Source organism: Trachypithecus francoisi, unplaced genomic scaffold (assembly GCF_009764315.1).
Source record: "Trachypithecus francoisi isolate TF-2019V2 unplaced genomic scaffold, Tfra_2.0 Lachesis_group5, whole genome shotgun sequence".
NCBI classification, from domain to species: Eukaryota; Metazoa; Chordata; class Mammalia; order Primates; family Cercopithecidae; genus Trachypithecus; species Trachypithecus francoisi.
Genome location: NW_022681470.1, coordinates 130,458,752 through 130,480,017, shown reverse-complemented (window position 1 = coordinate 130,480,017; position 21,266 = coordinate 130,458,752). Strand labels below are relative to the sequence as shown.

The 21,266-nt window shown below is 56.8% G+C and overlaps 1 protein-coding gene across 4 annotated transcripts; it reads right to left on the bottom strand.

The window, feature by feature from the left end:
• Positions 1 to 642: 642 nt before the first annotated feature.
• Positions 643 to 19,464, bottom strand: ATP13A1 (ATPase 13A1). Of its 4 annotated transcripts, none has more exons than XM_033200343.1 (26): positions 18,660 to 19,464; positions 15,016 to 15,105; positions 14,719 to 14,942; positions 12,803 to 12,875; positions 12,459 to 12,614; positions 12,310 to 12,379; positions 12,123 to 12,229; positions 11,517 to 11,646; positions 11,342 to 11,397; positions 10,992 to 11,118; positions 10,780 to 10,917; positions 10,585 to 10,705; positions 10,019 to 10,176; positions 9,444 to 9,619; positions 9,259 to 9,369; positions 8,076 to 8,201; positions 7,173 to 7,281; positions 5,204 to 5,403; positions 5,030 to 5,126; positions 3,052 to 3,212; positions 2,867 to 2,981; positions 2,588 to 2,784; positions 1,648 to 1,790; positions 1,318 to 1,429; positions 1,091 to 1,234; positions 643 to 976 (listed from the first exon to the last, which is right to left on the bottom strand). In XM_033200343.1, exons 1-26 carry the CDS (start codon positions 19,053 to 19,055, stop codon positions 866 to 868), a joined length of 3,648 nt encoding a protein of 1,215 aa, XP_033056234.1. In that variant the 5' UTR covers positions 19,056 to 19,464; the 3' UTR covers positions 643 to 865. The 4 variants fall into 4 exon arrangements, with proteins under 4 accessions (XP_033056234.1, XP_033056235.1, XP_033056231.1 ...); XM_033200344.1 differs by having other exon boundaries at positions 14,719 to 14,909; positions 18,660 to 19,059; XM_033200340.1 differs by having other exon boundaries at positions 1,091 to 1,429.
• Positions 19,465 to 21,266: the final 1,802 nt, after the last annotated feature.

Sequence of the window (21,266 nt, the reverse complement as noted above, 5' to 3'; positions counted from 1 at the left end):
CGACAGAGCAAGACTCCGCCTCAAAAAAAAAAAAAAAAAAAAAATATGTTTATAACTTTGTGTCCTAAAGGCTTTGGCTGTTAAGGAGGCAAGGATTCTCTGACTGGCTCCGCGCTGCCTACTCTGCAATTCTTGAGTTGTGATGAGTGAGTCCATTGAAAGGAACAACACTATCGACCTAAGAGTCAAGCCAGGTTTCCAGGTCACATCCTGGCTGATGCTCAGCCAGAGCTCCCTGACTGTGACAGGAGATGGTAGAGCAGCGCAGGACCTCAAAGAGGGTGACAGAGTCAGGACTCGTAATGATGCACATCATATTCCTCAAGTCTCAGACACCAACCGAGAGGAAGGCATGCTGTTATGTATTACGGGAAAGAAAAAAATACACATCCTAAGGCTTCTCTCAGCACCTGAGTTGTTAAAATGTGAAACAGACTACAGAAATGTGGGGGTTCTTGTTAAACTAGAAAATAGGCACTGAATTCTCTGGGCAGGGACAAGTCCACGTTCAAGTGCTGAAAGTGCTTGAGGGATTCACCAGCAACATCACAAGGCCTGTGGGGAGGGTGACCTTCCTCAGTGACCCTCTGTCCCCGAGCCCCCAGCAAACACAGTGTGGCACAGACGAGGTGGAGGCAGGGCTTTTAAAATCTCAGATGCTGCTTTATTTACCAAAGGTGCTGGCTCGGGGCTGGTTCTGCTGGCCAAGCCAGCTGATGGCTCTGGGGGTCCCAGCTCAGTCTTCCAAGGGCGAGACTGTACAGTCTTGCTGTGGGGGGTTGGGGGCAGGGTTCCCTCCCGGGGCCCTGGTGGGGTTCCCGCCCAGCGGCAGCCACGGTGGGCAGTGGGTACCAGCACTGCCGTCTCAGGAAGGCACTTTCAGCTTCGGGGTCCCCAGGAAGAACTGCAGGACACGGTCGGCCAGGAGCGCCAGGCAGAAGTCCAGGAGCAGGACCTGGGCGATGACCAGCTTGAACTGTCGGGGCAGGGAGGGATGGTAAGCTGGAGACCTGCAGCCCAGCGCAGGGTCACCGCCACAGGAAGGATCCATCAAGCTGAGCCCCAGGGTCACCTCCACAGGGCCACTGACCTCCACAGGGATGTCCACGAGGCCAAACTGGCTGTTGAAGTCGGGCGAGGAGCCAAGGAGCAGGCCGACAATGGCCAGGAGTGACACTGCCAGACTCCACACCAGGGGCTTGTTCTCGGGCAGGCTCTCCATGAAGGGCGGGCCCTGTGGGGATGAGGGACAGACGGCTTCATGGGGTGGGGCTGGGTGGGCAGACAGGGAGTGTTTGGGTGGGACCCAGGCCTTACTTTGTAGTTGATGGCGAAGGTGGCCATCTGCATGGCCATGGCCATGATGTAGACAGTGCTGTTGACCAGGCTTGGCTCAAACTCCTTATACAAGTCCACGAACTGCTCCTGCCTACAAGGACAAATGGGAGTCAGGGCCCCCTCTCCTGCTCCGGCTCACACACACTCTGTGGCTTCCTGCTGCTCTGGCACAAAGCTAGTGATCTGCCTGGCCTAGTGCCCCTCCCTGGACTCCCTGGACAACCCCAGGCTCTCCTGCTGATGTCTGTAGCGTCATCCTCCTGCTACTCTTAGCTGCAGGGACATCACCTCCTCCAAGGCAGCACTTACTTCTCGGGGCTCCGGGCCTGGGCCTCACGGTACAGGTAGACAAGGCTCAGGAAGTGCACAAAGAACTGGAGCATGACGGTGAGGATGGTGTACAGGTTGAAGATGTTGGGCAGGGGCCGCTCTCGGGAGAGGGTCTTGAGGGGCTGCAACAGCAAGGCAGGTGAGGGAGTCAGGACCTGGCTCACTCAGGGACACCCGGCCCACTCAGCAGGCAATAACCTCCTGGGAGAGCTTGTGTCACTACCTCTCGGGAGAGCTTGTGTAGAGCCGCCACCAAATCCTGGGGGATTCCATGGGTCGGCACCAGTCCCCGGAGCCCTGCCTGCCTCTCACCCGAGCCCAGGGCTGCCTCCCTAGCCCTGGCTCTGCCATCCAGGCTCCCTGTGGCAGCCACAGGGGCCTGAGAATCATGAAGCAGATCCTGCCCTCCCTGGAGCCCATGGGACAGGCACAGTCCCGCCCAGCCAATCTCCTACCCCCTCTAGCCACCGGGGCCTCCGGGCGTCAGCCCATGCCTGTTTGGAGCCTGTATGTCCAGTTCCCGGCGGCTGGGGCCCCTGGTTCTTTATGCCTCGGCCTGACTGTCGGTGTCACACAGGCCTCCCCAGCTGTCCACCAGCCTCGCCTGTGTAGCCTGTGACCCGCTTTGTTGTTTTTTTACCCTCTTGATGATTGTTCACTGCTGGTGGGGCTCTGTGGGGCCCACCCCTGGGACCCCTGCCTGTGGACAGGTGTGGGACCCCCAAGCTGTGCCACCTGGAGGGGTCTGGGTGCCTCAGTCTGCACCTGCCCTGCCGACATTTCCTGAGCCATCTGAGCTACAACCCCCACCTCTGGGGCCCCGGGTCCTGTAACTTGGGGATGACAATTCCCGTGCCTGTAACAGCCTGGCCCTGGCTGGCCCATGCATCCCTGGCCTTCCAGCACCTCTGGGGCCCACCTTGGAACGGGAGATGAAGAGGAAGCAGCCGGCCAGCAGCAGCCCCTGTAGAGTGGCCTGGAAGTCACTGAACTTGACCCCTTCCAGGTAGAGGACACTCTGGCTGTAGGCCAGGATGAGGGCGTTGAGCGCCAGGATCTTGAACATCTGTAGTGTGGTCACCAGCGTGCAGCGGCCCTGCTTGATCACGTGGCAGACTGCAGGGTGGTGGGGAGGCAGGTGTGGGTGTGGGTATCAAGGTGGGAACGAAAGGAGGGGGAGCGGGGGCAGGCAACTCACTGCACTGGATGGACGAGAGCTTGGAGGTGAAGGGTGCTGCGATGCTGGCATCCCCCAGTTTCACAATGGGCGTGCTCTCGTCCTCGAGGTCTCGCAGCACCTGGCTCAGGCGGTCCTGTAGGGTAGGCAGTAGGCTGTCAGCCCTGGCCAGGATGGGGTGCAGCACCTCCTGTCTTGGGACTCACCCTCTGGGAGGTTGGCTGCTCCTCGGAGGGAGGGAGACCCGACCGCTGCTTGGCTGTCCTGGAGGTGGCTCTGACGCCACTGTTGCTCAGGGTTGGGCTGTCCCGGGGCCGCCGTCGCCGCTCGACAACCCGCTCAGGGGCGTTGGCCAAGAGCGCCACACCTGGGGGGCAGGAGGGCGTCAGACCCGGAGGAGCGGGCTCCACGGAGGAGCAGATTGGTGGCTTCAGAGCCACTGCTCCTGAAGCCCCCCAGCTGGCTCCCATGAGGACAGTTCCCAGACTTCCCCATTTCACCTGACACCCTAAGCAGACCCCAGAGAGCGCCCATGTTGCTTTCTACAAACTACTTTAAGAAAACAAACCACCAACAACAAACGCCCACAAAAAATGCAATGAAAATACACACAACACTAGATGGGTCAAAACTAAACTGATATTGGCTGAGCGCAGGGGCTCACACCTGTAATCTCAGCACTTTGGGAGGCTGAGGTGGGCAGATCACCTGAGGTCAGGAGTTTGAGTCCAGCCTGGCTGACATGGTGAAACCCCGTTTCTACTAAAAATACAAAAATTAGCCAGGGGTGGTGGCATGTGCCTGTAATTCCAGCTACTCAGGAGACTGAGGCAGGAGAATTGCTTGAACCTGGGAGGTGGGGGTTGCAGTGAGATGAGATCGCACCACCACACTCCAGCATGGGCGACAGAGTGAGACTGTCTCAAAACAAAACAAAACAACCTAAATCGATTTCAAAAGAAATAGCCAAGGAGCACAATTCTAGGAGGCAAACAACACTCAATAAATGCTTTAGTAGATAAATGCAGATAAATATTGGAAAAGCAAAAAAACAACGTAAGGTTGATCTTTAAAGTTCAATTTAATGCCTGGGTTCTTGAAAAAAAAAAAAAAAAGCCAGGTGAGGTGGGTCACGCCTATAATCCCAGCACTTTGGGAGGCCAAGGCAGGCGCATCACCTGAGGTCAGGAGTCCGAGACCAGCCTGGCCAACATGGTGAAATCCCATCTCTACTAAAAATACAAAAATTAGATGGGCATGGTGGCTGGTGCCTGTAATCCTAGCTACTTGGGAGGCTGAGGCAGGAGAATTGCTTGAACCCGGGAAGTAGAGGTTGCAGTGAGCTGAGACTGTACTATTGTACTCCAGCCTGGGCAACAAGAGAGAAACTGTCTCAAAAAAAAAAAAAAAAAAAATTGGGTTGGGTAGGATGCAGTGGTTCACACCTGTAATCCTGTAATCCTAGCACTTTGGGAGGCCAAAGTGGGTGGATCACTTGAGGTCAGGAGTTGGAGACCAGCCTGACCGACATGGTGAAACTCCATCTCTACTAAAAACACAAAAATTAGCTGGGTGTGGTGGCATGTGCCTGTAATCCCAGCTACTTGGGAGGCTGAGGCAAGAGAATTGCTTGAACCCGGGAGGTGGCGGTTGCAGGGAGCCGAGATTGTGCCATTGTACTCCAGCCTGGGCGACAAAGCAAGGCTCCGTCAAAAAAAAAAAAAAAAAAAGGACAGGGTCTTGCACTGTCACTTAGGTTACAGTGGATCACACCACTGCCTTGAACTCCCAGACTCAAGTGATCCTCTCACCTCAGCCTCCCAAAGCACTGTGATTCCAGGCAGGAGTCACAGTGCTCAGCCATGTGTGTGCTTTTGACAGACATCTGGGACTATGAACCATCTTCACGGCTTCAGCTCCGGGTTTTCTGAGTCACTCTCCCAACTTGTTGCCTCTCTCCTGGCCTCTGGCCTCCACCCTGCTGTGTTCCTGGGATACTCGAATCCCTTCCTGCCCTCAAAGCCCCTGACCCTGACACCCTCTCCCATCCCCTGCACTGCTTCCTCATAGGAATTAGCGCCCCCATGGCTGTCACCAAGGGCCGGGTCTGTTTTTCTAGCTCAGTGACATGTCCTCAACACCTGGCCCACAAAGGAAGGAACCACCCTAGCCCACAGCACTCACCCACATCAGCGTGCTTCAGGGCGCCCACATCATTGGTGCCATCCCCACACATGAGGGTCACGTAGCCCAGCTCCTTCAGGCTGGTGATGACAAACTCCTGTGTCGGTGGAAACAGGCTGAGTAGGGGCTGCGTGCCTACCTCTGTGCCCCTGACCCCTAGGGCTGTGCACATACCTTCTGCTTGGGGGCCACGCGGGCGAACACCTGCACGTGAGGGATGAGGCGGAGCAGCTGCTGGGGGTCGGTGGCCTGCAGGTGGGCCAAGCCATCGCCTGTGAGGCACAATGCGTGCTCCAGGGCCAGTGCCCTTGGGGAGCCCCGGGCCAGGGGCAGCACGATGCTGCCATCAATGGAGCGCCACTCGCACTGCCGGCCTGTGGGCAGCACCTAGGGTTAGGGCTGGGGGCTTGGCTTCCCTGGGCTCAGAAGCGCCCTCCCTCCACTCGGACCCCAGCACTGGCTAGTCTCTCTTCTCTGGAGCCCCCACCTCCCTAACCACGCAGGTGACCCCCAGCCCTGCTCTGGGCACTCCACAAAGAACGTCCCTCAGGTATGCAGGGTGGAACCAAGAGCCTGGGGCCTGAGCTACTTGCCTGAGAGCATGGGACAGAGCCAGATTAGAACCCAGGCAGTCTGACCCCGGCTAAGCCATGCGCCCACCTCATGCAAGGCCCCCCAACCTGAAACACACAGAAGGGAACTATGGTGCTCTCCTTGGGAAACCCCACACCAGGCCCTCACCCCATTTATCCCTGTGCCCGTGGCCTCTCTGAAATCCTGTTTTCTCGGGGCTGGGCCCCCTCCCCACTCTGACAGGGCCCCCGAGTTCTCAAGGTCCTCTTGTTCCACTTCCCCTTTCTTAACGGCTGGCCCTGGCTTGGATGCTGGGCACTGAGGATGGCCAAGGGCGGCCCACCAGCCCTCCTGGCACTGGCCTGCTCACCCTGGACCGTCTCCAGCTGAAGAGCAGCACACCTCCACCGGAGGCTCATGCTGCAGCTGTTGCTAGACCAGCTTCACTTTTCAATCAACAGTCCTGCTCATCCGCTCCAGGCCACCTGCCCACAATCCCCAGGCCCTGGAAGACCCTGGTACCTGGGGCTGGGACAGGGGGAGGCCTGGGACCAACAGAACAGAAGGAGGGCAGGGACTGAGTCCTCTGAGAGGTGGTCTGGAGGTTCTGGAAGCCGCTCTGGCCCAGACTTGTGAATGTTTGTTACCAGCAGCCCTGTGGCAACCCCGCTCCATGTGGTTCTCCTTAGGGCCCTCTGTCAACACTCATGCAGGCCCTGGACTGCGTGCGCCCAGGGGGCTTCACCTCTAGCCCTGGGGCAGATATCTGGTAAGCCCCACACCTCTAGCTGGGAGGGGCTGGATCTGTATGTCTGCCTCTTCATCAGTCTGAATCCAGGGCATTGCTCAAAGAGGTAACCAGGGAGAGGTTGGAGCCATGAGCTCTGGAGTCAGGCTGTCTGGGTTCCAATCCTTAGCCATGGGGACATCAAGTGACCTGGGCAAGTGGGTTCACTTCTGAGCTTCTGTCCCTTCTCTACAAAGCAGGGGCCCTGAGAGCTGACCCAGCCAGCTTCCTCCTCTGTGGCGTGGGGAAGGCAAGCCACCCCGTGTGGTGCAGGGTGGGGTGTAGGGACCAACGTAGTAAGACACATGGAGCGCTCCGCCTGGGGTCTGGTCAGGCTGAACGCTGGGCAAACTGTGCCATCAACTGCGGCTGAGGATGCCAGCAGTCCCTGTGCTTGGGAAGGGAGCGCTCGGTACATGGGCAGCTTGCTGGGCCAAAAAGGGTGTGAGATGAGGATGATGCTGAGGATAGGGAGTAAGCATAGTAGGAGCAGTATCTGCCCATGAGTGCACAGGAAACCTGAGCTGGCAGTCAGACTGTCGCCTCATTATGGTAAATAAACACCTACACTCCACACTTTCCGGGACCTGTGACCCAGTGAATACTCGCACGCTGTCCCAGGTGCCCAGTGGGCCAGGGCTGTGATTAGTGGTGCTACCGTGGTGCCAGGCATTTGAAGACACTGTGCTGCTGAGGCCTGGCACACAGGTGGGCTGTTGCGATGGGAGCTGTTCTTGGACTCAGGGTCCCCCTTCCCCACTGTAGGCCAGGCTAGGGCCTCACCTTTCTCAGAGGGAGGCTGCAGGATCAGCGTGTGATCCTTTTCAATGAAGTGCAGCTCCTGGGCCACATGGCATGCAGTGAGCGGGTTGTCTCCTGTGATCATGACCACCTTGGGGAGAGAGGGGCAGAAGCTCAGCAGGGCAGCCTAGGGCCAAGCTCTAGGCCAGAGACAAGGCTGCCAAGTCTCCTTCTAAGGCAGGCCACAGTGGGAGATCCTGGGCCTCTAACCGAGACCCTGAATGGGCTTCCAAGGGCCACAATCCACCCCCACCCAGGTCATTTTACACAAATGACATGTGTATATGTCCTTCTGAAGACACCCTTAGCTTGGATTTGCAATACAAATGAACCTGCCCCTGAGGTGGGCCCTCTGCTTGGTAGCTGCCTATAGGGTAATATTTTAGTGAACAGGAGGATGGGACCATGACCTCTGGGCCTGGTGGGGACTAACCACATCACCCATCTGACCCAGAGTCATCATCCTTTGAGACAGCTCACTCGCCCCTTGTCTTTTATCAGAAGACACCCTAAGTCCCAAAAGAGAAAACACAAGCCACCAGAAGCCACCAGGACAGGCAGACACTGCCCCTACCCCTCAACTCCCCAGCCTCAGCTGCCTTCTCTCCAGGGTGGCGGTGAATCAGGGAAGTAGAGAGAAGCGCTCCCAGCTTTCCATGATGCGGGGGATGAGGGGAGTGGTCTGTGGAGGTAAGAGGAGCCAGCATAGGCGGGTCCCAGAGTGTCTTTGGGCCAGGAGCAATGTTAGCACCTGAGCTATCATCTTGCTCAGCCAAAATGTGCAGCCTGTGAGACCTGGGTGCCCACCCCCACCACGAAGCTGTAATTGTCATCTCCTCGCCTCTATTTCCCATGCAGAGGGTGGAGCCAAGCCCTGTCCCATACCCGGTGGGACGCATTCTGGATCTCCCGGATCACAGCCTTGGAGTCAGCCTTGAGCGGGCAGGAGACCACAATGAAGCCGACGAACTTGAGGCTGCACTCCAGGGCCTCCCGCTTGACTTCCCGGGCCTGTGGACAGACGGGGTACCCTCACCACCTGTCCCTCCCTCTACCCATAGTCTGCATTTCCTGAGCTCTGACCATGCGCTAGGAGCCAGGGGGATGATGGAAGGCCCTGTTCCCGTAGTGGGGACATGCGAGGGTTGGGAGGGGAGAAATGCCAGGAGGGTACCGGGCACGCTTGGGGGGTGGGATCTGGCAGTGACTGGGGAGTCTAGGTCCCCCGAATGTGGCTCTATGTCCTGGTTGTGGACATGGGCACACCACAGAGTCCCTTGTGGCTCAGCTTCCGAGTCAATGAAGTAGGGACTCTCCCAATAATGTTGGAGTTTAGCCATGAACTCTTACTCCCCGGGGCCCACATACCAGAGACTGGGCAGAGACCCCTGGCCTTAAGGAGCTCACACTGCACCAGGGGAGAGGCATGATCAAGAAGGTCACAGAAATCAGAGTACTGAGTGCCACGAGAGAGGAGGTGGGAATGGAATCCAGAGGGGTGTGGAAAGGCCTCAGAATGCCCACTCTGAAGGCGATGACGACCTGTGCCACTGGGAAGGGGGCTCCAGGTGCAGGAACGGGGCAGAGCACGCAGGCTGTGAGCCGTGGCCTGGGCTCTGCACACAGCACTGCAACCTAAGGCTAAATTCTGGAAGGATCTGCAACTGTAGGATGCAAGCAGAATGAACAGGAGCCCAGGAAGAAGCCATGCCACAGATGTGCCGGTGGTGGAGGTGGAGGATGGGATGTGTGGAGGATGGATGGTGAGAGGGCTGATGCCACCAAGCCCTGCCCAAGACCAGGGCAGAAGAGTAGAGCCAGGGACACACCAGGACTGGGGCGGGTGAGGCCTGCATGTGCTCTGCATGAACCAGGACCGGGTGGTTCCCCACAGCAGGGGCCAGACTGAGTGCCATTTGGGGTCTCCAAAGGTAGAAGCTGGAAGTGGGGCAAGGTGGACAAAATCGTGACCATTCAACTTGGCACTGTAGGGCACAGGAAGTGACTCAGGGAGGAGCTGACGGGCCAGGCACATGGTGAAGGCGGGTGGGGGAGCCTGGGCCCGTACCTGCTGGTGAGTGAGGTGTCCCAGCTCCTTGTACCCCAGCGCTAGGACGCGGGCTCCTTCCCGGGAGATCTCGGTGTGGATGTGGTGGTAGTCGGGCGGGCACTGGGAGAACTGCAGGGAACGCAGGGGGATGTCACGGGCTGCCCCGCGCCCCCATCCCTTGCCCCAGGCTGGGGCCAGCTCACCATGGAGTGCAGGGTTTCGGGGGCCCCCTTCACGGCCGCGATGTAGCAGAGGTCAGTGGAGCCCAGCTTCTCATACGAGGCAAGCACGGACATTCGCTTCAGGGCACTGGCAAAATGAAAGCGCTGGTGAATTTTCAGCCCCTGAGTTTTAATACTTCGGGGGAATACTTTCTCATCTGGAAACAAATAAGTACGAGTCCTGAGGGGCTTTGCTCCAAAGAGGCAGCCAAGCCCCTATCTCTCCCCCCGGCCTCCCCCACCTCCCTCCTGCCTCCCCCAGGGCCTGATCCGGGGCTCTGAGGTAGAGCAGGGGTTGGTCCAGAGCTGGGAGACCTGGGCTCGGAGGACCCTGGCACTGTGGCTTCCGCCAGGACAGGGCAGATTACAACCCAGAGGGACACCCAAGGATGTGGCCTGTCCTGGGTCTAAGGTGAACCTCTGGCCACCCACCTCCGGGAGCATCAGAGCTGTAGGCCTGCCTGTCCCCAAGATCCTCTGAAGGGTGCAGCCCACCTGCCTAGGGCTGTAAGAGCCAGTGGCTCCCCCTTGCTGGGCCTGAGGCCCTAGCCCCTCACCTTTGGTCAGCGTCCAGTCCACGGCCGTCAGCATGGCCTTCTCTAGGGGGTCACCCACGAGGGTGCCGTCGTCCAGCTGCATGAGTGAGTGGCACGAGGCCAGGGCCCGGTGTGTTTCTACAGGGATGTTGGACACAGGGGTCACCTCCTTCCCATCTCTGCAAGGACGGGGAACAGCTGGTTACAGGGTGCAGGTGGGTAGAGTGAAGCTACATCTCCATCAGCAGGAGAAACCCCATGGACATTCATTCTGTGCCAGTCACTGGCACCAACTGTGTCTTTGTGAGACCCGCACCTGCTTCACAGATGCCCCCAGAAGCCAGGCATCATGCATAGGGGTATTGCGTTCGCATGGCTGGTGTGGGATGTTCCAGGCCTGAGCTGAGCCCCCGTGCCGCTGCCATGGCTCACACCCAGGACTTTGTGGGGAGCCCCTGGAAATGAACCCGAGGCAGGGCCTCTGATGGGCCCTCACTGCAACGGCTTGGGGTGGATGGGCCACCTGTCTCTCGACTTCCCAGAAACCCCATCTGGGTGACCTTTGGTCCAGGCCCCCTGACACTCACCTCAGCCCGGCAACACCGCGCACCACCAGGCTGTCACTGGTCAAGGTCCCCGTCTTGTCAAAGCAGCACACCTCGACCTTGCCAGCAAAGGGGATCCGGAAGGGCTCTGTGCAGTACATGTCTAGGGGCGGGAGTGAGGTCAGGGGTCCTGCTTGGCCCCAGCCCACTCGGCCCCACCCCATTTGACACACTCACAGAGCTTGGCCAGGGCGATGAGGGAGGTGTTCACGGCCAGGGACAGCTCAATGGGCAGCTCAGGAGGCACGACCGAGGTGAGGATAAGGGTGCACTCCAGAAACAGCTTGTAGCGGTTCCGGCTGGGGTCCTTGGTACCTGTGGAGACAGGGCCTGAGAGCCTGGGGCCTCAGAGGGCGGGCGCAGGGGACCGCAGAGGCCATGGCGCTTACCTTCAATCCATACGTAGGTGGCTGCAGCGATGGCAAACACCAGGAGGAAGAGGATGAAGATGAAGGTCTCCAAGTTGTTTGCAGTCACCCTCTTGACCCCGAAGAGGATGGTGCGCAGCAGCTTGCCCTGCAGGGATGGAGGGATAGTCTTTCTGCTGTCTGGGCTCCCTCTAGCACCTCATGCCTGAGAGAGGGGGCCTGGTTTCAGGGTGGCCTCTGCACCCTGGCCCAGGTCCAGGGCTGTGCTGCCAGAGTCAGCCCATGGGGTAGATGTTCTGAGGTCTGAAAGGGTTGATGCCTTGGCTGTCCAGCTGCCCTGGGGTCCACCCTCCCCAGACCTGGCCCTGCACCTGGGATGTGTTGAATCCGGTCCGCAGGACGTAGGCCACACACCCGTTGTCTACCGCTGGGGAGAGAAACAGAGTCACCGTCATGCCTGTCTCCTCATCCTGACTCCCTCATATCAAGCAAATGGGCAAAGTGGGTGGGAGCCCAGATACCCCTAGATGCCCGTGAGGCACCTACGCTTCAGGCCCGTGGTGGCTTTCTGTGGGGGAATGTGCTGCACCACCTTGGTGCCCCCGAAGATGACATGTAGCCGGGAGTCGGCCTGGAGGTCCAGCACCCTCTCTGGGCTGAGCTCTTCGATGGGTTCCTGGGGAGGAAGATCATGAATCTGGATGACCAGGCCCATCTTGCTTCCTTCTCCATCTGAGTTCCTGGACAGCTGGACCTTGAGGCTGGAATGAGCCAGGGGGCTCCCCACCCAACCAGCACATTCCACCCAGCTCCCGGGTCCTCACCCTCACCCCGTCCTGTCTTTCCTCACTGCACTCACAGTATCCGTTCCCTGGGGCCTGCACCTAGCCTCGTCCGGGACTCACCCGCTCCAGGCTGCTCCCAGCCCACCTTGGTCTGACATCCCAGGGCACCAATGTACCCTGGATGCCCTTGGCTCTCTCCCCTTCTTCCTCGCCCCCACCACCCAGCTCCCCAGTACACAGAGCTCATCTGTGCCCACCCTGCCTCCTCTGCCTGTGCCTGGGGGGGATCCCTGCCACCCCCTGGGCCTCCACCTCCTAGCCTGTTTCCTCCTGAGTAGTTTGAGGATCCCCATCCCCCACCAAGCACCTTCATCTGTGGCACGGACTCCCCCGTGAGCATGGCCTCGTCCACGATGCAGCGGCCTCGCAGCAGAAGCACGTCACACGGCACCAGGTTCTCCTGTGGGGAGCGGCCTGCAGGGCAGAGGCAGGAGAGTTGGCCAGAGGCCCTGAGGCTGGGGGTCCCACTGGGACTGAGCAGAACCTGGCCTCACCGATGGAGACGATGTCCCCTGGTACGATCTCATCACTGGCAATGGGCCTCCACTTGCGGCTTCGGTAAACCTGGGTGGGACACGCATGTGTCAGCACAGAAGCCGCCTCTGTGCCGTGCCCCCCACCTGGGTCTCCCCAGCAGCTGCACCTGGATCATGTGGGGCTTGTTGCCCATCTTCCGGATCTCCGACATGTTCCGCATCTGCTGCTGCACCAGCGAGGCCTCGAACGCCACCAGCATGGATAGCGTGAAAACGCTGTAGTACCAGTACTCATCCAGGCACCAGAGCCCCACACAGAACACCTGTGGGACACCAGCCCGTCTGTCCTTGCCCTACCCGCCCTGTTCCCATGAGCCCCTTCTTTCTGCCCACTGGCTCTGACGTGAGGACGGGGAGAAGCTTCCAGGTTTGGAAGTGGTGGGCAGGCTTGCTCCGGCTAGGAAAGCCCCCAGGGAGGAAACTGGGAGATGGGCCAGAGCTACCGCCTTACCTGAAATACAAAGAAGGGGGCTGTGGCTCTCTCCTTGAAAAGCTCCGAGAAGTCAGGCACCACCATCTCAGCCCTGCAAGAGACCAGGCCCCATCCTGTTCCCAGGGCAAGGCGTCTGGGGTATGGCGCCTCCACCCTGACCCCTCCAACCTGAGCATGGCAGGCCCCTGTCAAGAAACCAAGAGCCACATGTGGGTGTCAGGAACCCTGGCGAGCTTCCAGATGGGAGGATCCATTTGACTGTGGCTCTCCCTCATCCTGGCTGCGCCTGGGGTAGACACGCTGCCCGCCCACAGCCCTCGGCACTGCATAAACCAGATGAAGCTCCTGAATCTGCAATATGCTCTTCCCGGCAGCCTGGGGCTGGTGTCAGACGAGAGCCCATCATCTGGTCGAATGACGCAGCAAGTAGAGAAGGAACCTCTGAAGGATGGAGGCCCTGAAGCTACAGACAGCAGAAGACACTGAGACCCAGCTCCACCAAAGCTGAGATTTTCTACGATTCCTGAATTAAAGCCCCAGAATGGGTCAGGTAGGGTGGTTCACGCCTGTAATCCCAGCACTTTGGGAGGCCGAGGCAGGAGGAGTGCTTGAGCCCAGGAGTTGGAGACTAGCCTGGGCAACACCGCGAGACCTTCTCTTTACAAAAATTTAAAAATTAGCTGGGGGTGCTGGTGCGTGCCTGTGGTCCCAGCTGTTTGGGAGGCTGAGGCAGGACGAATGCTTGAGCCCAGGAGTTCAAGGCTGCAGTAAGCCACAATCACGCCACTGTACTCCAGCCTGGGTAGCAAAGTTAGACCCTGTCTCCAAAAAAAAAAAAACCCACAAAACAAACAAACAAAAACAAAACCCTCAAGAATGCAACAACTCGGGCCTAAGGGTGTGTTCTGCGGCACTCTGTGCTAGGGCCCAATCTGATCAGGGCGCCAGTCATGTCAACGAGGGTCATTCTCACTCTGCCCTTTAACCGGATGGACGTCTTATATATGGGATGTGAGAAGAGGCAACCAAAGAGCAACCCCACTGCTATCAAACAATAAGCCCTTCCCTTGTATGTTGCTGGGTACCTTTGCGTGAGTAAGAAGAGCATGAAAGGGAACATAGTTGCCACAGGTCATTAATGTGACTGGCCAACCTTGGGGTAGACGAAGTCGCTAAATGTTTCTTATAAATCCTCGTATTAGATTGATAGTTGTAGTCAACATATTTGTAATCTCTGAACAGTGATTAAGTCAGGAAAGAGCTCCCTAGGTGTTCTGTGGGGTTCCAGGTTGAGGACCATTGTCACAAGGCCATGATGGGGTCTGGAGCCCAGTTCTCAGCTCCCAGCCACGTGTCAGCCTTTGCAGTTTCGGTGAAGATGAAGGGATAGGGTGTGCATCGCACATTGGCCATTGTACTCAGTACAAAAGACCAGACCTGGTCGCTGTCTTCATCACCATTCCTGAAGTGCTGAGACGCGCAGACATGAAACAGTGAGGATTGAAATGTTCAGGTTGGGTGCAGTGACTCACGCCTGTAATCCCAGCACTTTGGGAGGCCAACATGGGATGATCACCTGAGGTCAGGAGTTCAAGACCAGACTGGCCAACATGGTGAAACCCCTGTCCCTACTAAAAATACAAAAATTAGCCAGGTGTGGTGCAGGGGGGCCTGTATTCCCAGCTACTTAGCAGGCTGAGGCAGGAGAATTGCTTGAACTAGGGAGGCGGAGATTGCGGTGAGCTGAGATTGCGTCACTGCACTGCAGCCTAGGTGACAGAGCAAGACTCAGTCTCAAAAAAAAAATATTAATAATAAATAAATAAATAAATAAATAAAAGGGCAGATGCCTCTGTCCCGTTTCCTAGGCATCTTGAATCAGGAGGGGAGCAGGACAGAAAGGCAAAGGTGCTACAAGCAAATCAAGGACTCACTTGTTGCTCCCAAATTTCTTCTCAGCTGCTCGGATCTCTGAGTCTTCCTGGAACCCTCTGTTGCTCTGATAGTATGAGAAGGCATTTCCCACAGGAAAGGCCACAGGGACAAACTGCTTCTTCTCCAGGGCATCGTAGGAATACTTGATCTTCTGGAATTCGAAGGACAGCACCTCGAGCCCGTCTTCGCCCTGTGGCAGAAGGTGTGTTCGCCACAGAGGCCCCTGACATTAGGGTGTCAGTGCCTGGGAATCCCACTCAAGCCCCTCCTCCAGGAGCCTAGCAGGCAGTCCCTACCTCATTGCGGTGCAGGGCCACAAGCTCTGTGGAGCCATTGTTGGGGGTTGGCACCACCTTCACGAAGGTCACTTTGCTGGGGTCATACTCCTGACAGAGACAAAGAAAGCACTGCAGCTTAGCTCTTCTCAACCTACAGTTCCAAGACCTCCCCTGGGGAGGTTTTGGATGCAGCAGCTCTATGGGCATATTCTGAAACATGCCACTGGGCTCTGGTGCTGCCTCTGTCACTCCTTTGTCTATCATCAGGACAAAGGAGACCACCTTGCTGTGCCTCTGGTGCCATACTTAAAGCTGAGAGCACAAGGTTGTACGCGGTGACTCACACCTGTAATCCCAGCACTTTGGGAGGCCAAGGTGGGCGGATCACTTGAGGTCAGGAGTTCAAGATCAGCCTGGCCAAAGTGGCGAAACCCCGTCTCAACTAAAAATACAAAAACGAGACGGACATGGTGGTGCACACCTATAATCCCAGCTACTTGAACCTGGGAGGCAGAGGTTGCAGTGAACCAAGATTGCATCACTGCACTCCAGTCTGGGTGATAGAGTGAGACCCCATCTCAATTTAAAAAAAAAAAAAACAGCCAGGCACAGTGGCTCACGCCTGTAATCCCAGCACTTTGGGAGGCCAAGGCACGCAGATCACGATGTCAGGAGATTGAGACCATCCTGGCTAACACGCTGAAACCCCATCTCTACTAAAAATACAAAAAATTAGCCGGGTGTGGTGGCAGGCACCTGCAGTCCCAGCTACTCGGCAGGTTGAGGCAGGAGAATGGCGTGAACCTGGGAGGCAGAGCTTGCAGTAAGCCAAGATCACGCCACCGCACTCCAGCCTGGGCGACAGAGCGAGACTCTGTCTCAAAATAAAAAGGTCGGGCGCAGTGGCTCACGCCTGTAATCCCAGCACTTTGGGAGGCCGAGGCAGTGTGGGGGCGCAGATCATGAGGTCAGGAGTTCGAGACCAGCCTGGCCAATATGGTGAAACCCTGTCTCTACTAAAAATACAAAAAAAAAAAAAAAGCTGGGCATGGTGGCAGTCACCTCTAGTCTCAGCCACCTGGGAGGCTGAGGCAGAAGAATCACTTGAACCCGGGAGGCGGAGGTTGCAGTAAGCTGAGGTTGTGCCACTGCACTCCAGCCTGGGCTACAAAGCCAGACTCCGTCTCAAAAACAAACAAAAACCTCCAAAAAACAAAACAAAAACAAAAACAACAAAAACAAAAAAGCGGCCGGGCGCGGTGGCTCAAGCCTGTAGTCCCAGCACTTTGGGAGGCCGAGACGGGCGGATCACGAGGTCAGAAGATTGAGACCATCCTGGCTAACACGGTGAAACCCCGTCTCTACTAAAAAATACAAAAAAAAAAAACTAGCCGGGCGAGGTGGCGGCGCCTGTAGTCCCAGCTACTCAGGAGGCTGAGGCAGGAGAATGGCCTAGACCCGGGAGGCGGAGCTTGCAGTGAGCTGAGATCCGGCCACTGCACTCCAGCCTGGGTGACAGAGCGAGACTCCGTCTCAAAAAAAAAAAAAAAAAAAAAACAAAAAAGCTGGGAAGCTGGGTGCACAGACAGCACCGAACGCCCAGGACTCTGCTCTGCTGATGGTGACATGAACTCAAATAGGAAGAACGCTGCCAGGCACCCACCCAGTATGCCCTCAATTCACATGAGCCAAGCCCACACCCCCATCACAGGCCCCCGGCCTTCTGCTCAGCTCTGCCTCTTCCACCAACCCTGCTCACTACACTCCACAGCTCCACATGCACATGGGGCTCCACCGTGCCTCAGCCTCAGCAAAGGGCCTTCGCACGTGCTGTTTTCTCTGCCCGGAATACACATTCACACAGCCCCTTTGCTGCCTCAGGCTTCTGCTGAAACATCACCTTCCCAGGAGCCCCTCTCTGGCTGCCCCATCTAAAGTTCCCGGCAATGTCCAATCCTGTCCTGATGTTAGATGTCAACTCTCTTTAGTATCAACTGCTGACTGTAAGTTCTCCCTCCCAGTAACACCACAAAGGCAGGGGGATTTGCCTGTTTTGTTCACTGCTGTTTCCCCAGCACCAAGGACACAGAAATGTTGAATGGAGCTCGTTCAGTGCTCCCTGGATCCCGTGAACCGCATCCATCCCTCTGCGGCTCTGCTAGACGGAGCCGCATGGAGACCCGGGAGCACAATGACGACCCGCAGAAACAAAGCGCCATCCCACGGGTGGTTCATGGGCCTCCAAACCAGGCAGCAAATAACAACAATCACATAACTACAAATGTGACGTTATGGAAAAAAGGTACAAGAGGCTATATGCCATGCTGGCCCCAGGGAGGGCACTTTGCAGATATCATCTCCGTTCTCATGATGGCACCCACAGGTAGGTGTTACGGTTCTCAGTTTACAGAAGGGGGAAACTGAAACTCGGAAGGCAGAAGCGGCCCTTTCTGAGATCTGAATCAAACCCAGATCCGCCTCTCCTGGCTGATGGCTGTTCAGGTCCTCCCACTTCTCCAGCCCTGGAGAGGAAGTTAAGAGCTAAGCTGTTTAGCTGCAGGTCAAAAGGCAGCTGAAGTTTGAGCGGTGCCACAGTCCCCTTAACCCCTCCTTTATTTTGTCCCTCATTGGCATCTTTCACTGTTCTACCTCAAAGCCACCAAGTTGAGCTCCTCCCCTGGGATAAATCTCTTTGAAGGACAGAACAGGTTCAGTCTCTCAGGAGAGGAGAATGAGGGTTCTACCCACATTCAGAGCCAGAGAGGGTAGGGGCTTCTGTCTTTCTGTAGTCCTTGATGCTCTTCCCTTTTCCTCTTCTTCAGGCAAACACACTCCTGGGATCAGAGGGGAAGTGTCCTGATAGACCTCAGTGTCCATGGCTGCAAACCTGCTGGTGTCGCCTGAGGCAGGCCCAGAGAGAGATGGCACAGTCACTGCTTCAGGCCCAGGGCAGCTCACAGTCACCAACTCCTCCGACGACACTTGGTCATTCAGAACTATAGGTCAGGAGCGCGACCTTGCTTGCTGTTGTATCCTGAGCAGAACTATCACCACCCTCATTTTGCGGAAAGACATCATGTTAGTGACTCGCTCATAAACACTTCTGCCTCTCTTCAACATTGTAATTAACTGCATTTCATGCTCCTTCCCATCACAGTATGGAAGACCACTGAGCACTGGACAGCAAGACTTGGTTCAGTCTACGAACAAATTAAGCTTCATAGATGGGGGAAACCTATCCCAGTGGCCTCGCCTTACACTTTGAAAACCAAGGTAGGAGACAAACGAGAGGGAAGATAGGGCCGTTTCCAAAATAACAAGAGTAGTCGCTAATACGGGAACTAGCATGAACAAGTCCTACCTGACCTGGACGACGTACGCTGGGCCCTGTGCTAAGCCTTTTACAAGTATTACATTACTGAATCTAAATGACCATACCAGAAAGGACTTCAGAGAAAGGAAATAACCCGCACCAGGGTTGCACAGCAAGTCAGCAGCGGGGTCACGATGAAGCCTGCGCCGAAGTGTAGAGGGTGCCCCTGGGGACCCAGGCCCAGCAGATGGGTGGCCCAGGTCGGGATGGTGACCGACAGGAAGGCCGCAGCTGGGATCTACGGCGAAGCCGACCGTGCTGGGGGTCGGGCTCGCGCGTACACACTTACCGGGGTGCAGGTGAGCGCGCAATGCGCGTGCACAGACCAATGCCCCGAGAGGACAGTGAGCGCGTGCGCGAGGCAGATGGTGGCAAGCACGAGCAGCGCGGCTTCGGGGATCTGCACCCAACTGCTGCCCCAGCCCCAGCAGCCAGCGGCTGCGGCACCCAACCAGGCCGGGTAGAGCAGCCCCGCGAATGGCAGCACTGTGAGGCGCCGCAGCAGCGCCAACCGCCGGTACGGCCACACGGCAGCGACCAGCTCGTCACCGTTCGCTATGAGCGCCGGCCCGGCGGCAAGGAGCGCGCGCGGCTGCGGCCCGGGCTTGGGCTGCCCGTCAGGCCGGGCCCCGCAAGGCCGGACCCCGCAGGGCACCGCGTTGCCCACCGCCGCCGCTGCCGCCATCTTTCCTAGCGCCCGCGCTCACTTCCGGGCAGAGGAACGCCTCACTTCCGAAGTTTTACTTCCGGTAAGCTCTGAGCGCCGCCATGGCGGCCTGGACTAGGAAGAGCCGGGGCAGCAGAGCAGGCGGGCCCCGTCAGGGACTACTGCGGATGCCGCCATGACAGGCTGTGGCCGGAAGAAGAGGCACGGCGTCGCCATGACAGAGAGGGACTGAAAGACCTAATGCTGCCTGCCTCTGCTGCCACGCCGGAACGAGACCGGAAAAGAAAAGGCCGGCAAGGCGGGCTGGGCACCACCATGACAGCCTGAATCAAAAAAAGCGAGCCCTCCTCCGTGACTACATCAGCACCATCTGTCACGAGGGGCGGAGCCTGCACCCTGCAGAGGCGGGGTCGGGAGCGCCGGCGTTCCGGAGGCGGGGCCTGCTGCGAGGGCGGGGCTTGTGAGGGGCGAGGGCGGGGACCGCCCCGGAACACAACCACACCGGACCAAATAGGAATGATAAAATCTAGCCGGTCACGGTGGCTCACCCCTGTAGGCCACTTTGGGCCACTTTGAGGTCCAGGAGTTCAAGACCAGCATGGCCAACATGATGAAACCACGTCTCAGCTATCTCAAAAAAAAATGAAACCACATCTCTACTAAAAATACAAAAATTAGCCGGGCGTAGTGGCACATGTCTATAATCCTAGCTACTGGGGAGAATGAGGCAGGAGAATTGTTTGAGCCTGGGAGACAGAGGTTGCAGTGAGCCAGGATTGCTCAGCCTGGCGAACAGAGCAAGACTGTCTCCGAAAAAAAAAAAAAAAAAATGAATTACAAAAAGTTATTACTTTAACATAAAAAATGAAAATTTGGCCGGGCGCGGTGGCTCAAGCCTGTAATCCCAGCACTTTGGGAGGCGAGACGGGCGGATCACGAGGTCAGGAGATCGAGACCATCCTGGCTAATACGGTGAAACCCTGTCTCTACTTAAAAATACAAAAAACTAGCCGGGCGACGAGGCGGGCGCCTGTAGTCCCAGCTACTCGGGAGGCTGAGGCAGGAGAATGGCGTAAACCCGGAGGCGGAGCTTGCAGTGAGCTGAGATCCGGCCACTGCACTCCAGCCTGGGTGGCAGAGCAAGACTCCGTCTCAAAAAAAAAAAAAAAAAAAAAAAAAAAAGAAAATTTAGGCCGGGCGCGGTGGCTCAAGCCTGTAATCCCAGCACTTTGGGAGGCTGAGACGGTGGATCACGAGGTCAGGAGATCGAGACCATCCTGGCTAACACGGTGAAACCCCGTCTCTACTAAAAAAAAAAATACAAAAAATTAGCCGGCGAGATGGTGGGCGCCTGTAGTCCCAGCTACTCGGGAGGCTGAGGCAGGAGAATGGCGTAAACCCAGGAGGCGGAGCTTGCAGTGAGCTGAGATCCGGCCACTGCACTCCAGCCTGGGTGACAGAGCGAGACTCCGTCTCAAAAAAAAAAAAAAAAAAAAAAATTTGGTGTTTACTTGAAATTATATAGTTCTAAGGCCGGTGCGGTGGCTCAAGCCTGTAATCCCAGCACTTTGGGAGGCCGAGACGGCGGATCACGAGGTCAGGAGATCGAGACCATCCTGGCTAACACGGTGAAACCCCATCTCTACTAAAAATACAAAACTAGCCGGTGAGGTGGCGGGCGCCTGTAGTCCCAGCTACTCAGGAGGCTGAGGCAGGAGAATGGCGTAAACCTGGAGACGGAGCTTGCAGTGAGCTGAGATCGGCCACTGCACTCCAGTCCGGGCGACAGAGCGAGACTCCGCCTCAAAAAAAAAAAAAAAAAAAAAAAGAAATTATATAGTTCTATATTATTAACTCTACTGTTGCAAAAATGCTATTTGAACAAAACCACAATAGGACTACTTAACAGTACCAATTAGCAGGATTAAACAATTAGTATGTGTGACAAATAGTAATAATATTTTATGTTTCTTTTTGTCCTCTGATACAGCAAATTTATTTAAACTTAAAATTTATTGGATATTTAAATTTTGTAGCTTATATTGTTGCATATTCTTTTTAAAATTTTTTTGAGATGAAGTCTCACTCCGTGGCCCAGGCTGGAGTGCAGTGGCCCGATCGCGGCTCACTGCAAACTCCGCCTTCCGAGTTCAATAGATGGAGTCTCACTCTCGCCCAGGCTGGAGTGCAGTGGCGTGATCTCAGCTCACTGCTACCTACGCCTCCCGG